Raw genomic sequence first — 17,666 nt, forward strand, 5'->3', positions numbered from 1 at the left:
TTGGAAACCTAAGAGTCATATCCGTCTACAAGTCATAAGAAACCTATGACCACTAAGCGCTAGTGACAAGAAGACTGCGAAAATGTCCGTCTCCGATACAATGGACGGACAGCGAAGCTCGAGAGCCGTCGTCGCCGAGGAGTGTGCCATACATTGTCGGCCATATCGGTGTGAGACCAGTAGACCACTACTAATCCAGTTACAAAACTTCTTTATTTTTCGTTATTTTTTTACGAAACTTTTCCCAACATATTAGTGGCATTTCTCTGATTAAAATGGAACCAAATATGATATAGTTCCGATGATATTTACTTGTGTAACGAGCGATGAAAGTTTCGAACGCAGAGAAGGACAGCGTATGGGAAAGAAAGAGCGCAGGCCTATAAATGAAAAATTTAACTTCTTTACTATTAATTATTTTGTACTTGCTTCGGCAGTACATATACTAAAATTGGAACTATTAATTATTTTTTTATGAGACTTTCACCAATATATTTGTGGCATTATTCTGATTAAAATGATACCAAACGCGATACAACTCGGATCACATTTACACTAATTTTCCGTGAATGTAATTGTCATGGGAAGACTTCCATCGTTCATAACAAACGTAATTATCATCGGAATTATATCATATTTGGTTTCATTTTAATCAGAAAAATGCCACGAATGTGTTGCTGAAAGTTTCATAAAAAAATAACGAAAAATAAAGAAGTTTTGTAATTGGATTAGTAGTGGTCTTCTGGTCTCACACCGATATAGCCAAGAATGTTGTGGTCGCGACGGCTCTCGAGCTTCGGCCACTCACCGCGGTGGTGTGAGTTTTTCCACTGACTTTGAATGGTAAGGTTGGCACTGTCATACAACGAGAATTCACTGTATAACGGATAAGGGTAGCAAGTGTGCCGGGTCTAGGGCGTCTAGGGGTTGGCTCGCAAGTGTGTCGGGTCTAGGGCGTCTAGGGGCTAGCTAACAAGTGTGCGCCGAGTTTAGATGGCAGGCTGTTGTGCGAGGGTAAAATAACAAGGGGTGCCGAATCTGAAACGTTTTTAACGGAATGTTGCTCGCGCGCGGAACGACCGCTTGATCCCCGAGGATGTTTGTGTTTCAGGATGACGTGATCACTCGGTCATTGGCGATGTTCGATTGCGCGCTCTGATCTCCGGCGAAGGAAGAGCCTCCTTTGGCAGTGAGCACGACAACGCCGACCACACCGGCAACACCGGCAACGCCGCTCTCCACCACGACAACCTTCTCGCAGTCCCAGTCGCCTTCGCCACCGCCGCCGTCCTACTCTCTGCTGCCACCGATCCCACCGCCTTTGCCTTCGCAGCCGCCACCGGGATACACCGTTCAGGATCAGGAACTGTACATGCTTCTCGCGGCTCATTGGTGGAATCAGCCGGAGCCTCCGCTCTTTTGTTGAGGTTACTTTGTTAGCCTTGCGACCCGCGTTTCTCTTATTCTTCTACGGAGAATTTCGTTTTCGATTCGACCAACAACTGTACTCGTTTCCAGGGTACGACCAGGATTTACGACGAAGCTCCCACAGTTTCCATGGACGACGAGGGGATTGTCGCGCGCTGGCCCGTCGAGCGGGCTAACAAATGTTATTCGGGTTCGAGAACTCGGCGAGAATCAACGGAAGGAGGAACCGCTTCGCCTCGTGGCGCGAGCCAACCGATCCGGAACTGCCTCGGAGCCAAAGTATACTCTGCAATAACGAACCGTCGATCGCCGAAGAATGCGATCCACCGCCGAAGCGAAACTACGAGAGCAACGGTGACGATCGTTACCGGGTGGATCGAGAAACAAGGAAATTAAAGAACGTCCATGAGGGACGTCGAATGTTCCATCGTGTTCCACAAAGTCGCCGAAATAAAATCTACCGTGTACTCGAGGACTCGACAGGGGAAAACGTCCGTCTCAACGCGCGAATTGCACGCCAAAGCCCTGTGGGGAGAATATTTCATTTGGTCGAAACAAAGCCACGAAACAAAGTAATCCGCGGGAAACTCTAATCGACCGAGTGCGTCCGAAGGTAGCGGGTCTATTCTCTTTGTAACGATGAATCTTTCACCCTCGGATCCAACGCGTTAAGCCCAGCACGGTAGATTCCGATTGGCGGAACCGAGTCGATTACACGCCCCGCCTGTTGATAGCATCCCGGCATACCGGGGCGCGTATGCACTGGCGTGCTCGCGTCGCGTCGGTAAGTTAGAATCCTTCGGAGATTTCACAAAGTCGCTGCTGTTGTACGTCGAATTCGGTGCTATTTTCATTTTCATCGGTAGAGGTTTCGCCGTTGCGACGTAAGAAGTAAAAATCGGTATACGGGGTAATCCACCAACACCAACAGGCAGCGCATAGAACCGACCCGGCGCCGCTGGATACGGGATAATCAACCTCCAGGGGCGCAGAATCGCACCAACACCGTTGTATACGGGGTAATCGACTCACAGGGGCGCGGAACCTCTCCCCCAACACCGTTGTATACAGGGTGATCGAGTTACAGGGGCGTAGAACCGTCTCTCGTCGCCGCTGCACGAGTCACAGCAGGTACTCGCTCGTTGCACAAGAACGGGTCCGTTATTTCAGGCAATGTCCGAGATGTTCAATTAACACTAGATTTACGGGACCCGACAAAATGACGGATGATTCTAATACTTTTAAATTGGGAATATTGAGATTGTAAAAATGCATCCATGAGCAATTATTTAACAAATTGATTTCTTTGGGTACATATTATTAAAAAAATGGTTACAAACTTTGACAGATACATTCATGTTATTTCTATAAAGTAATGTAAAATAGTCATTTTTAGTGCTCCGTAAACCTAGCGTTAATCGCATAAGATTTGCCACACATAACTTCCCCAACCGTTGAATCGAAGCCGCGATTAATGTGTACATATAACAACATAAAGAAAAAATCGTGGCGCAAAAATGGTCATTTTCGTTAAGGTCCATTCCTGTACGAACAAAATGCAAAGAACGGACATTTAACCGGCAGTGCAACGAGCGAGAACCTACCGTAGCCGAAACGATTCGCTTTTCTCTCAACGACAATCGTTCCGCATGTTGATCACGGGAAGTCGTCGTCGGTCGTCGTTTTCGTCGACCGCTGGTAGACGAGAACAGTGTGTTCCGTTATCGACGAAAGGCCTTGCACCAGGGGGCCCCGACTTTCTAGGGAATATCCGTAGGCGTAAGCGTACCGAGAATCAACTTTTCTAAACGTCGATCGTTAAACAAACGAAACTCCTGGGCGTCGACGCTTCGACGGCCACCAGATGAGATCGAAAGACACAGACACACACACGCACAGAGGCCGGCCGTCGACGCGTTGACGGTGCGCCGTCGATGTACACCTAGAACTAGGAGTAAAGACTAGTCTCGTCGAATAGGAGATCCCGTTATCGCTCACCCGGCAATCAGAACACCAAATCGCAATAATTAACGTAAACACGAGCGCGCTCGACGCGTGACCGCGCCGGGATATAGTTTTCGTTCGATTTTATTATAGTTTCCTTAGAGATTATTCGGGTGTTATCGAATCCCTAGCGTTAGGTAGACCTTAGGATGACCGGATGATTTTCGCTGACCCACCTGTGACACGAGTAGACAACCGTCGTGCGACCGATGCATAATCGTGTGAAAACGAGCGACAACGAGCGGAGGGATTCGTCGAAAGAGGCGACGTAAAACGATGCTCGTTGGGGAGTCTCACCTCGTGCGTATCGTCGGAGATTCACCGCGATTTCTCGAGGCAAGCAAATACCGAATCACAGCGGTCGTTTTTTTTTAGGATAGCGAGGTATCGTGTCGACTGTTAACGTAGCACTGTCGTTTGTTAACCGGCGGTGTCGTTTGGTAGTCGGTCGCCAGGCACGTGTCCCTATGGCAACCCGTAGCCATAGCAAGTATGTTTCGGATCTCACTTTAGCGCGCGATCCAGCCGAATCATTAGGGAATAATCGTACAAAACGTGATCGCGAAACGACGAATCTCCGCGGTGTGTAACACGGTCATAGTAACACGTACCGGACACACATTGGTATTTTTTGACCAGCTTCTATTTCGTATTTTCAATGGCACAGGGCGACACACGGTTATAGTTATCGGACAGATTCCTACCGGTTTTTCTCTGTGTGCTCGGTCTCTCGACACGCGTCTCTAGCCGACGATGGGACAGATAATCGGACAGATCTCTGTCAATTACATTTTACTATATTACGATGTAACACGATTACAACACGATTCCCCGAACGATCGAGTCAGGCGGGGCGAGTTCACTTCTAATTGTAAGTAGGTAATCCTAAGCAATACGGCGAAAATCTATTTCCCGAACGAAGTGCTTTAATTATTCTAATAACGATTCTACAGGAAAATCTATTGTTAAACGACAAGCGTATTATACAGGGTGTCCGCAATAACGAGAACGAAATTCGAGATTCAAATTGATTGGACTAATTTCTCACTCGATATTCACGTCGAGATGTCATGTCGGTCGGACGAGTATCGTTCCCATCGCTGGCCGCGAATCGCGATACGATCGAATCCGTCAACCGGAAAACGTTAGCCTTGTTAGATGATTCTCCACAGCGTTCTCGTTCGTTTCTCGAACCAGAGGTCATTCGGCAAAGAAAAGGTTCGACCTGAATCGGGGGGTTGATCGTTGCTCCTAAAGCGAATGGGAACGCGAGTAGCAAGCGACGACTAGGCTGCGGGATAGCGTAAATCCAAAGAATCTCCGATTTTTCATTTTACTTATCCGACAGTCTCGAGTCGCGTCCTACGAGCCGAGAGCTGGTGGCCGAGATCGGTCGCCGTTAGTCAATTGAAAACAAGAACAAACCGGAGGAGGAAACAGTTTCAGTTTTCAAGAATTGTATATTTCCTGGCGAACCGAATTGCAACTCGCGACGAAACCGGAAAACCGTCCTCCGAACGGGAAACCATAGGCGTCGACCTTCCGGAGAGCTCGTGTTCCGCGTTGCGTGTTCGATCGAGCGTTACACAATTTTTATATGTTTTCTATGGAAAAAAAAGAAACAAGAGGACCCTAGAAGGCGAAACAACGAATGTTATATTACAAACTTTTTCTACCCGAGCGACACAGCGAAAGAAACACGGAGAAGCGTTCGACGGACTCGACTCTGTCAGGATTGTTCATCTTCTCCGCATTTAAGGGCCCGGTTTTCGCAGGATTCGCGATAAGGTAGAGTGACTACACTACCGTCAAAAAATGGTTTCACGTGCCTCAAGTTTTCGTCCTTATATAAGAATATTTTGTCGCTGGTAAAGGGCTCGTTCGAAAGAGGAAGGTTCAATCTAGTGTGCGCTGGTCAGGAGCTGCGGAGATTATGCAAATATTTGGTAATATAAGCGTTAGAAGTAGGTCAAAAATTGACGATGTGCATGCCGTGGAATCCAAGAATTTTTATCCCATTGGATGAGTTTTCTGGATGAAATCGAGAGCAGCGCGCGCTAGAAAATATCTCCAGCTACAAATTGAGCTATATTTTTTTTTCTCGATTCTCTGCGAAATAAAGCGAAAAACTTGAAGCACGTTTCTGGCGTCAGAATTCATAATATCGATAATACGGAGAAAAAATGTGACAAGTTTAGTCAGAGACTTAAGACCCGTCGGATCAAGACCAAGACGTATCTTAAGTCTGTGTCTGAAGGCTGTGAATGGAGATTATTAATTAAAAGGTCACGTTACTATCCCGGGCCCTTCAGGCTCGATACAGACTATCGGTGTTCGCTCACGGTTCGATAAAATATAAATTACATTAGTTTTAAATGCGAGTGTTCACAATATGGCTACTGCACCGTTCTAGTCGGAACGTGTTATCGCATTGTGGGTGGGGACCGATGGTCTGATTCTGCCCCGAAAAACAGAGCACAGTGTCGTAAGGATCGTTCATTAACCCTTTCGTTGCGACTATAGTCGGTACCCATGCGACAACCTGTGTGTACGGGTGCCGACTATAGTCGGCATCCACCCGATGACCTGTGTACAGTGAATTCTCGTTACGAGTCAGTTGCGCCGTTCTGGTGACTGACTCTTAGACGAAATCTGAGGTTGTCGCCGAGCGTCGCATTTGAAATACGCAGGCCACGCTGGAAACCTAAGAGTCATATCCGTCTACAAGTCATGAAAGCCTATGACTACTAAGCGATAGTGACAAGAAGACTGAGAAAATGTCTTTGTCCGATACAATGTAGCACGTAGCTCGAGAGACGGCTCTTAGGTCCCTTACCACGGTGGTGTGGGTAGTTCCAGTGACTCCAAATTGTAAGGTTGGCAGTGACTCGTAATGAGAATTCACTGTATCACACTTTTTGGCGCGGTGTCACGTTCAGTGGTGGTTCTCCGGCGGAGCGGACTGCCGTAACGAAAGGGTTAACAAAGAAGCGACGAAGGCGAGGACGTTGGCAGAGTCGAGTCGGAGAGGCTTCGATGAATTTGTTGTTCCATTGTTTCACGTTATTTCTGGCTTGCGGAGGGCACGGAGAAACGAAACGCGCGAGACGGTCCCTGTTCAAAAAGAAGAAAAATAGAGGACGTGAGAAACAGTGGCCGCTGTTAGTAGAACAAAGAAGAGAAAGAGAAAAGAGAAAGGTAGAAATGGAGATGGAAAATTGATATTTTCGTAGGCGAGCCGTTCGACGCAGCTTTGTTCCTCGGGTAATCACAGCGGGCCGTCAGGATGTTCGCGTAAGATTCGCGCTTTGAAAACGTTCGCTCGCGGGAATCCGAGAATCCGAATCGGTCTGGGCGTTTGATCGATCGAGAGAGCTCGCAAAACTGTTGGAGGAGAAACCGAGACGAGGCGTTCATTTCATTCGGGTTGTAGATAGGTTGTATTGTATTTTGTACGTTCGATTGTTTCTCGTAGACGCGTCAAGATCCGCATCCGCATCCGCATGAAAAGATCGCGCTGATACAGTAATCGGTAATTTAGAATACATATCGTATATCGTGCGTGCTTGTTGGTCGTTCGAGATCGGAACATCCAACTCTCGAGGTCTCTAGCGATAAGTTTCAGCCTTGGACCTTCAAGTACCAGCGTGCCCCTACCCATCCAGCGTGTCTAGAAATCAAATACGCGTGCCAACCGGCCGCGTGTAGGCTAGTAAAAATTCGTGCTCGTTCCGGAAGTCTAAACGGGGTTCTCCCCCCCCCCCCCCCCCCCACCGATCAGTTTCCGGGCCGAGCTTAGCGTAACGAGTATACTTCTTTTGTCGGTATACCTAGAAGCGAGCGCGCACGTAGCTTGTAACGAGAGAAACGAGAAAAGGAACCTAGTCAATTGAGCGAACGTTAGAGGTTCCCGTAGATCGTAATTAAATCGGACTCTAGAGCCAGACCTGTAAAACGTAACTTCCACATCGAATTCGTTTCGCTGTCGGATCCGAATCCGAGTCCGAATCCGAGTCGATTCCGTTTGTTGCGTCGCGATCAATCGAGCGCGTAGATCGGACCCGGAAAGCTCTCGATCTCGCTGAGATCCCGGCGAACAGACCGGTGAACGCAACAGCACACGACATACAGCATACAGCATACAGCATACAGCACACAGCGTACAGCGCACAGGTGCGTATCAGAGTACAGTCAAACCTGCTTTTGTGCGGTCCTTTTCTCTGCGAATTTTATTTTGTGCGATTTTCTTTTATGCGGCATATGAATGCCAACGGTGTTGACATTATGACACCCTTGTAATGGGGATCCCCTGTAGGAATCCAGCTTCGTAAAAAAATTGGAAAAGCATTTTCTTAAAATAGATAACAATTCCGAAAGGAGTTTGAAATTCCAAAACGAGCTTCGATCGTGTATATCTGGCTATCGTGACATTTACAAGCAGCTGATCAAACGACCGTCGTCGCAAAAACTTATCACTGACTTCACGTTAACAACAAATAAATCAACTATAATATCTTCATGTGACGAACGCGATTTTGAACCGGTACATCACAAGAAGATGCGCGTTTTGGATACTACGACGAGTAGTATTGAATTATGTGCATTTCGAAAATTTCTCCATGTTTAGAATGAGAAATTCAATTTTTTAAAAATGTTTCCATGTGTAATTTAATTATTTATCTTGTTTGGGAAGCACTTTCTCGCTATTTCGTAAATCTTTGACAGATTTTCTAAGTTAGATTTTCTTTTATGCGATCTCTCTCCACCGCATAAAAACAAATTTTCTTTAATATATTATAAAAAATTATTAACTATTTATGAAGCTTCCGAATATTTTTTTTTGTGCGGTTTCTTTTATGCGGTTCCTATCTACCGCACAAAAACAGGTTTGACTGTACAGTTACATTCGAAACGCTTCAACGATCGTCGGAGGGAGTGCGCGCGAGAGGAAGAACGAATCAAAAACTTTGTTACGATAGTCGAGTAGCGTTCGCGGAATGTGTGTCTGTCGGGTAGCCATAGTACGACAGTAGCCACCAGGTGCGATACGAATTGTTAAGCTTAGAGGCACTTTTTTATGACGAAACCTTAGCGATTAGGGAGCAATCGTCTCTGCGTGCCGTACTGTGCAGACCGTGCACAAGTGCGGATACGGTCTGTCGTCGAGGTATTCGACCGGCAAAGTTCAAGTTTGGACACGAAGCAAGGTTCTATTAGGTTCCGGCTAACATATGCACACTTAAAGTTCAAATTTAGGCGAAAAACTCTTGCTCTCTTGAAAAAACTATAATTTTCAAAATGTAATAACAATTACTTGTTTTAACATCGTTTTAAATCCTAGATGTAAGCTTTCGTATCGTCTAAACCCAACTCAGCCATTTCTAATAGTTTTCTTTTAAATTGCACTTGCATATTGGAAAAATCATGTGAAAAAAAGACAATTTCACGTTCTCACTTTTGTCCTCGAACTTTGCCGGCCTCCTGTGGGTCGTGGGGAGGGGGGGGGTGGATAAAATTTTTATTTCAAATTTGCCTCCTTTGGAATGTTCTCCAAACATCCCCATCAGTCATTTATTTAAAAAGAAATCGCTGCTTCCAGGTCGATTTCCGGTCGAATGCCTCGCCGATCCAACGCGTCTAATGCTCTGCACAGAAGAGTGTACACAGTTAATCGAGTCCCGTACTGCCAAAATTGTATAATATCTCGAGCCGCCGAAACGGAACGTTCTGCACGCGAAACTCATTGCCAGCCACGTTCGCGTTCACCTAATCGTAATCGTGCTTGCGCTAGAACACAAGCGAACAAACCAACCGTTTCAAATTCCGAATTGTTTTCCCGCACGCGATTCGTCGACCAAATATAGCTCACCGTACAATCTTCGTAAGACTCGTCCTCGCGACTGCACCTTTCTCCATGCGATCGAGAGATCCGCCTTTCGTCGAGCGTAATTCGCCGTGCGATCTCCGAACTGCGGGTAAACTATCCCGTTCACGGTCCGATAACGATCGATCGATAGGAAATAGCCCGGGCGACGAGAACCACGGGTTCGTTCCTCCATTTTGTTCCCTCTCTTGTTAAAAGGCTGTTGCTAAACAGCACCTCGCATGGACAACATCAACGTATTCGTTGCTATGAAAAGGGAGAACAAGTTACGGGGAGACGGACGCATCGAAATTTCAACTACATGCAACAGGGATGGGCATTTTTGTCTTGAAGACAAGACCATCCCCACCTTAGCACCCATTGTCCCCTTCCAGTAAGCGTCGTTACCGTGGGACAACAAAGACGCGAGACACCAGTGAAGAGAGCTTAGTGGGAGAAACAGGCGTTTGAGGGGCCCCTACCGTGCCCCTGACGTATGATAAACGCGTTGACGTTGGTCCGGCGTCGTTCATGCGCGGTGCTGTTAACACATTACCTATCGGCGATTATTTCATAATTTTTGGAAGTCTGTGGTCCATTTACTCGATCCTTCAAGAGTGACAGCAATTTTAATTGTAAACTAACAAGTCATCCCCAATAATCTATTAATTTCGTTTGGGATTATAAGCTTTCTTTTAATACTTTGTTTCTTTCGGAAATCCTACTAACAGGCTTCCGGTAGGTAAATTGTTAAGCGGGCAACAGCCTTTGTTTTATCGCCGATTGATTTTGTTTTCGAACGAAATCGATCAACATACAAGATAGCAAAGCAGAGGCACTAGATTTTTCCTCCGACCGGCTTGCACCAGCATTCGAATCGCAATCGCAATCGCAATCGCAGTCCCAATCGTCATCGCCATCACCACATCCATATTGTCGTGATCCCTGCTCGTTGGATCGTTGGATCGATGGATCGGTACCGACGAGAACGCGTATTCGCCCAGCGGAAATTGTATCTTTAGGCCAGATGCTCGCCTCGACTCGCGTCGACAACTTGTATCTCGCGGCAGCTGAATTGTAAATTCAGGCGAATAAAAGAGAAATATATCGTTACTGTTATCCGTCCGTGTGATTTCATCATCCTCTGCCGCTTGACGCTCTCAACGCACCGAGAGGAGCGAGAACAAAACAACGAGTACCAAACAACCTGTGCATCCACTCGACGAGATTTGCACAAAAGCGCCGCGCCGAAAGTGCAACGTATAATAGCGCCGCTTTATTTCCCAGCTTCTCGAAACAAGTCGACGATAAAACGGAAAGGGAAATGATCGAAAATTCTCTCGACCTTAACGATCGAAATTCGAATACTTTTTTCTAGTCCAGTTCCGTTCGGCAAGCCTGGCGACGAGCAAGGGCGCCCGCCGATGCCCGCGGGCAGGCCTGCTCAACGATGGCTCGCGGAACGGATATGGCTGCTTTCCACCATGTCCACTCCGTCTTTTCCTTCGGCATGAACATGTACATGAATACGTAGTAGTGGTGAGTAACCTGCCGGTGCAGCGATCGTGGGCCTCCTAACGAAGGAAAAATCGAAGTACAGTGAATTCTCGTTACGAGTCAGTGCCAACCTTACGATTTGGAGTCACTGAAACTACCCACACCACCGCGGTGAGCGACCAAATTCAAGAAAATTTTAGTTTTTCGAATACCACGCGCGGAAAAAATTTTTTTTTAACATGCTATACATCATTTCCCATAGATTTTTTCACGCTAATTTCAAATCTGATCTCAAAATTTGTCTACGACCTCGGGATTTTGCAAAAAATAGATTTTTGTGACAAAAACTAATGAAATCATTTTTTCGTTGAAATGACTGGATGGTAATAATCTCCCTATTTTTCCCACACTCTACAAAGTTGCAGCTTTCATTTAAAAAAAATTTCATCGCTCTACCTCATTCCTATCGAAAGTTCCTTGATTTTGAATCCGATTTTGTCCAAATTGCCCACTGTGCGTCGCACTGTACAGCTTAACTTTTTAAAAATATAAATTGTTCCTGTTGATAAAAATTTGTATGGCATAATACAATTTACAGGTTCCACCACTGATACCGTTAATTTTTTTGCGAATTTCTCTTACGGTTATTTGTAAAATGGGGTTTAATTTCGTATTGTGGTTTTCTGGTTCATTCTTTGAAAGTGAATAACTTTTGTGTTAATGAATATTTTTCAATCTTCGTTTTTCAAATGTCTTTTGGAAACTATAAGAGTTACCACTAAATTTTTTCAAAGAAGTTTTTTTTAAGTATTAACGTAATACGACGCAATAACGGGTTTTCAAGTTTAAGAAGACTAAAAGTTTTCTTCAACTCTCTTCAATGAAATTCTTGTCGCATGTCAAGTAATGACTAAATAAGATTACGTTGTAAACACTTGACCCCTTGTCCTACCCGCTAACTCCCGATTGCTCGGGCCACAATAAACAAGAAGGTCGGTCACGCGTCGAGCCATTCACCTGTTTACTATACCCGCAGTATACGCGGTATGTACAATATCGCGGGCCTGACTGATGTTGTTTACGTTTGGTCCGAACGAGGTACCACGGGTCCGGCTCGTGGTTATTGTTTTTTGAACAAATTTCTTACCACGAGTCTCACTCGTTGTTGTAGGACAAGGTATTAACTGCGCATATTTGCGCGTTTTTTAGAAAAACAAGTTTATAAATAACGTGTCCGAGCAATGTTTCTCTGGAACACATCATGATCGGTTTTCTTATAATACTGTTCGTTTTGTAATAATAAATTCACCATCAGATTCCAGTGATTCACGCGATTCATCTGACGAAACTGACAATTGATAATTTTTTCATCCATACAAAGGTCAGTACGGATATTAGAAGAATATTAAAAAATTGTTTGCAAATAAACAACTTTAACCCTTTCGCTTCGGCAGTCCAGTCCGCCGAAGTGCCGTCACCGAACGGAAGCATGCGCCAGAAATGTGCACAATGCGCGTGGTTTTTTACGTTCTTCTAAGTCTTAAATAATTACTATGCTTAATAAAACAATTATTGCTCCAATATAGCACGTATTCTTTATATTTTTAAAATGAAAAGATTTATACAATATTATATTAATTACTTATATACACTCATATAGATGCCGGATATATCCGGCGCTCGAAGCGAAAGGGTTAACCAGTAAAAAGTTATTAATTTAGTATAGCTACATTGCTAGAATGGCCCACTATGCTTCGCACCGGATAAGTGGCCGCACTGGCCTCGTGCGGCCCGTGGGCCTCTCGTTTGGCACCTGTGGGCGGAACCATCGAAAGGAGGCGTGGTTTGTTGCCCGCCAAATCTCTTATGCCCGGGGAACCAAATTCTCTGCCCGCACGGGCGATAGCTAAACGTGACTGTACTAGTCTGTAATACTATTCGTCGAACAGAGACGCTGTACAGTGTTGAAAAATGTCGCAATACTTCGGTAGGTATTTACATTCGTGTGGTAAACGGCAAGCGAGAAGACTACGCGCGTAAACTCTCTGCCATAAATTCAAGTTTGTTTTGTCAGCTTGCCAGGTATGAATTCGGATATGCGGTCTTACCTGAGATCCCGTCGACGTATGGAAACAAATTACTCTTCCCCGTTTCCTATTTCTCCTTCGTCCTTGGCCGACGCGGCGGCGCGACCGAAGACGTCCGTTCGTCTCGAAAGCCGTAGAAACAATGGCAAGAATCGTCGATAAACGAGATCGATCGACGGTCTATCGCCTCGCGAGCACGCCTGCGCTGTTTCCGCACTCTTTTTCAACAAAATTCTCAAACAGTTCCGCGCGAATTTCTCCAGTATTAAATTGATTCCGCAGGTTCGCGTTCCCACGAGAAAAAAAAAAAGAAAAGCTCTCCGCCAAGCCGTTCGCCGCAAATTGTTTTCCGATTTGAAAAAGGGTGACTCAACTTTATGCGGTGTTACCCGAACACCTGGACGGGGGGGCCGGTAATCAAAAAATGTCAAGGGAAAATAACACGGTGGAGAGAAAACGCCGCGGGACACCGGAAACGCGAAGCGGCGCCTCCCTTCTTCGCGTCGTTCTGTTTTTTCAATCTGTGGAATCGAAATGAATTTCACCGAGAGCCAGTTCTGCAAGTTCCCTCGCCTCGTGTGCATTTCCCTGGGCCTGTGGCCGTACACTTACAAACGCCATCGCCTCCGGTCTCTCTGCGTGTACTTTATCCTGATATCTGGCGTAATCTGTCAGGTCTTGTCTGATTTTCCTGGAATTTACCGAACCTTTAACCCTTTGCGGCTCGCAACCATCGACATCCGGTCGAAACATGCAATTCGTTCTGCTACGATAAAATCGCTGTTTGAGCACGCTGTGCATAGGACCGCAAGGGGTTAATCGTTTCAAATCACGATCACACTGTTCGCTGCAATTCAGTGTACACTCGTAGCTGTGCCGTCGAGATACTGTCGCAGTTTTAACAAATTCCGAAAAATTCCAGTTACTACCGCTTGCGCGTTGCGACCACACGACCGAGTCTCTCATGGTCCTCAGTATCCTCGTATTGCCGGTTGCGTATGTGTCGAAGTTTCACGGCTATTATTTCAACATGGAAAAGGTAACTTTCCAGTGGTAGTTCGTTTTCGTTTCGCAACAATAATCTCTATCCCGTAGGTGAGACACGTGTTTGACTACATCGAGGACGACTGGAAGTCGTTCACCAACGAGGGAGAGCTGGAAATCGTAATGAAGTACGCGAATCGAGGAAAAGTCCTGAATCTGTTCATGATTGGTAAGCGCTTAGAACGAAATAGACGTAACGAGGGCAGGAAGTTAACAATAGCGACGTTGAAGCGAATAAACGAAAAGATGAAAATTTTGATAAATAACAGGAATCTTTTCTACACTGGTGGCATTATTTGTCGCGTATCCGTTCGTTTGGATGGCGTGGACGAACAAGACGCGACCCTTGCAAATACCGCTCCATGATGAATACGATCACGATCGGTACGCGCTCTGGATCCTTCTGTACATCGACGTTCAAGTGATCGTAGGCACTAGCACGCTGGTGGCCGTCGAATCTGCGACCGTCATATGCATGTTTCACCTGTGCGGTGTGTTTCGAATCGTCAGGTAGTATTCGCATCTATACGTACACATACAGGGTGTTCGACTACAGGTGGAAGAAAATTTAAGGAGTGGTCCCCTATAAGATGAAAATGAAGCATAAAAAATTGCGATTTCTGCTTCGTCTTTTCGTTATTAACAATTAAAATATCCGCCTAAAATGCGGCAACCCAACCAACAGAGGTGTCCGTTGTATATGTCATAGAGGCGCGCGACAAAACATACATACATGCTTACCTTGGTTCTCATTTGTAGCTCCTGCGCGGTGAAAATGTTTTAAGGATTTACAAATTAATCGTTATACGACATTGAACCTGCCTAATCGTTAAAATCCAGAAGGGCATTTTTATTATCCGCCCTGCGGAATTATCGAGTAGAAGGGATCGATGCCTTTTCAATTTATAATCAGACTCACATGTGTAATTTTAATTAGTTTCCATATATCCATTGTGTCCATAAATATTGAATGAAATCCTCGCAAGTGCAAGGATTCCTCGCGCCTCTATGACGTACGCATCGTACACCTCTGTTGGTAGGGTTGCCGCAGTTTAGGCGGATTTTGAATTGTTAATAACTGAAAAACGATGCCGAAATCGAAATTTTTTTATTGTTCATTTTCGTTTTATATTATCATGGAGAACCGCCCCTTAAATTTTCCCCGCCTGTAGTCGAACACCCTGTATAAATAAAGAATAATAGTCGACGAGCATTGATTCGGTTGCATATTTTTCAGGGATCGGTTGGCCAAAACCGTAGCAAGTAGCGTTCTGAACGCGCGGAATGGCAACAAATACTCGCCGTCAGTTCGGAAACAATTGACAGCAGCATTGAAACTGCATCAAAGGCTGCTCGAGTCGGTATCACGATTACTTTCCAAATAATTCTGTCGAGCAGTCCCGTTCAGCAAGCCTTGCGGCGGACTAGGGCGTTCGCCAGTGCCGTCCCATGGGGGGAAAAAGTTACCCTCTTTATTAGTATGATAGTAGTCTATCAGTACCGGAGTATGCACGACAGAAACGAAACGCGTCACGTGACCGGACCACGATGGAAGCGTGAGAAATATCGCGATAGAAGGGGAAATTAGAGTGGGGGCACGAGTCTTGATCCGCCGACACTGACACCCGCCAATGCCCGCGGGCGTAGCTGAGGGTAATGTGACGTAAGCAGGAGAAATATTGTCATAGGCTGAACCATCGAAAGGAGGCGTGGTTCGTAGCCCGCCAAGTCGCTTATGCCCGAGGCATGGTCGCCAGATCAAGACTTGTTCCCCCACTCTAATTTCCCCTTCTGCCGCGCTATTCCCCCACGCTTCCGCCACGGCCCGGTCACGTGACTAACCTGGTACTGGCAGAGAAAGGGTAACTTTTTCCCCTCGATTCGTGCTTCCCCCACCCCCTCCTTTCCCCATCTGACGACTATGGTCCGGGGAACTAAATTCTCTGCCCGCACGGGCGATAGCTGAACGGGACTGCTCTCGAGCAAGCATGAGCACGGTTTGCCGTCTGTTCGAGTTTCGACGGTGGACAATCTTGTTGCGTATGCTTGCTAGAGAGAACTATAAAGAGCATAACATTTTCATTTGACACAACGCGCGCCGGTGTACGGACACTTTTCCGTGCCCGAGGGCACCGGTTGACAGTCAATTTAACGAACTTTTAAATGTTGAAGGCTCATCAAATATATGAACAAATCGTTCTCGAAGCATTATTTCTATATGGTTTTTGTCGGTGTGGCTGCACTGACCACAAATCTGTACATGGTGAGTGGTACATATTCTCATTCTCCCAGTAGAACTAGACGATCGCGATCATCGTGAATTATCGATGATCATTAGGTGGCCGTATACCTACCGTTGAAGAAAATAACGCAAAAGATGCTCAACCCTTTCATAGTGGTCTGCTGTAGTGTATTTTACCTGTGCTGCATTAATTACATGGGGCAGAAAATAATAGACAAAGGCAACGAGCTATTTATGAGCACGTGAGTACGATGAAACGTTCTTCGGTCGACTTGTTGCCATAGCTATTGCGTTTGTGTTTGTAAAAAATAGGTGCGAAGAATGGCCTTGAATCGTTTGAATTCCGAATGGAATTGTAAATTTAAATGTCTAACAAGTGCTTAAAAATGTTCTGATATCCGTGCTAAAAATAATTTTAGATACTCAACGCAATGGTACGAATCACCACTTCCAATGCAAAAGACATTATTGTTCGTTAGGCTGAGATGTATGAAACGCTGCAGCTTCGTATCTACGATCTACTTTGTGGCCTCGATGGAATGCTTTTTCGTGGTACTTTCTAATTTATATTGCAAAACTGATGTTTTCTTAATTGTAATTTAATGTAATGTAATTTAATTTGAATGTTTATCTTGCAAAACAAATGATTTTCTAACGATATCGATACAACTATTTTTGCCGGAGTTATGATCAGTTGAAATTGACCCAATTTTTCGGGTTCGTAGAGGTGATCCTTTAATTTTTTTAGGAGTATACATATGAAATATATGTATTTATTAGATTGTTTTGGTGCTTTTCGGCCAATATCACTGCCCCACCTTTTCCTCATAATATAGATACGTTACTATTTTGGGCGCGCATGCGCAAGAAAACCTGGCCAATATCTGATCACTGGTTCCTTCTCTCTAGCTGACAAACACGGCTATGTCCTATTTCATGATGCTCCGTTCTGTGGTGCAACGGCCATAGGGAAGGGGACCTTATCGCGTCTGGCACATAGTGAAAATATATTAAATAAATGAATTAGCGTGATCGCAATACATTTGTGATGACTTTCATTCTCCTGTTCACTTTCCTTTTTAAATTTTCACATTATAAATATTATATATCCTCTTTGATATTATCCATTCTATGCGGAGCCATCAGTTGTTACCCTTAAATTTTAAGTACACATTTCTGGATATGTTCAAATAGCAATACACCTATCGTAAAGTTGATTCCTTCAGATTTAATTTAAGTAATCGAAAGTTAATGAATTTCAACGGGAAAGCTCTGAAATATTAATTTTTATTCAAGAGCGAATCAAAAAGAGCTTGCCACTCTCGTCATAAGATACAATGCAAAAGCCGGCACGAATCTGCTCCTTCGAATGTAAAAAAAGCGCCATTCAACGTAGTGGCAAAGCGCTGAAACCATTAGCCAATTTTAGTTCCAATATCTTCCGCTATATGGAGCTGCCACTGGTTTCCGAAAATTACTATCGGCCGGTAATTTTGGCTAA

General features: G+C 45.2%; 2 protein-coding genes and 1 long non-coding RNA gene across 6 annotated transcripts in view; all 3 read left to right on the forward strand.

Moving 5' to 3' along the window:
- LOC143354319 (A-type potassium channel modulatory protein KCNIP1) overlaps nucleotides 1-8,882 on the forward strand; it is a 41,126-nt gene extending 32,244 nt beyond the window's left edge. The window contains exons 6-8 of one of the 2 annotated variants that reach the window (XM_076788321.1): nucleotides 1,112-1,427; nucleotides 1,519-2,212; nucleotides 2,295-8,882. In XM_076788321.1, coding sequence (XP_076644436.1) covers nucleotides 1,112-1,159 — 48 coding nt within the window. In that variant the 3' untranslated portion in view covers nucleotides 1,160-1,427; nucleotides 1,519-2,212; nucleotides 2,295-8,882. Of the gene's footprint in view, nucleotides 1-1,111; nucleotides 1,428-1,518 lie in introns of both variants that reach the window. The other variant, XM_076788320.1, reaches the window with a different exon arrangement.
- Nucleotides 8,883-8,935: 53 nt separating this feature from the next.
- On the forward strand, nucleotides 8,936-10,414 carry LOC143354649 (uncharacterized). The gene is made up of 2 exons (XR_013082357.1): nucleotides 8,936-9,695; nucleotides 9,747-10,414. It is a non-coding gene; the product is annotated as an uncharacterized LOC143354649 (long non-coding RNA).
- Nucleotides 10,415-12,720: 2,306 nt separating this feature from the next.
- Nucleotides 12,721-17,234, forward strand: LOC143354650 (uncharacterized). Of its 3 annotated transcripts, none has more exons than XM_076788907.1 (9): nucleotides 12,721-13,554; nucleotides 13,802-13,918; nucleotides 13,975-14,092; nucleotides 14,193-14,433; nucleotides 15,161-15,280; nucleotides 16,096-16,186; nucleotides 16,262-16,407; nucleotides 16,585-16,717; nucleotides 17,075-17,234. In XM_076788907.1, the coding sequence occupies exons 1-9, from the start codon at nucleotides 13,414-13,416 to the stop codon at nucleotides 17,132-17,134; spliced, it is 1,167 nt and encodes a 388-aa protein (XP_076645022.1). In that variant the 5' UTR covers nucleotides 12,721-13,413; the 3' UTR covers nucleotides 17,135-17,234. The 3 variants fall into 3 exon arrangements, with proteins under 3 accessions (XP_076645022.1, XP_076645023.1, XP_076645025.1); XM_076788908.1 differs by having other exon boundaries at nucleotides 16,645-16,717; XM_076788910.1 differs by having other exon boundaries at nucleotides 14,193-14,307.
- Nucleotides 17,235-17,666: the final 432 nt, after the last annotated feature.

Source organism: Halictus rubicundus, chromosome 5 (genome assembly GCF_050948215.1).
Source record: "Halictus rubicundus isolate RS-2024b chromosome 5, iyHalRubi1_principal, whole genome shotgun sequence".
Lineage (NCBI taxonomy): Eukaryota > Metazoa > Arthropoda > Insecta > Hymenoptera > Halictidae > Halictus > Halictus rubicundus.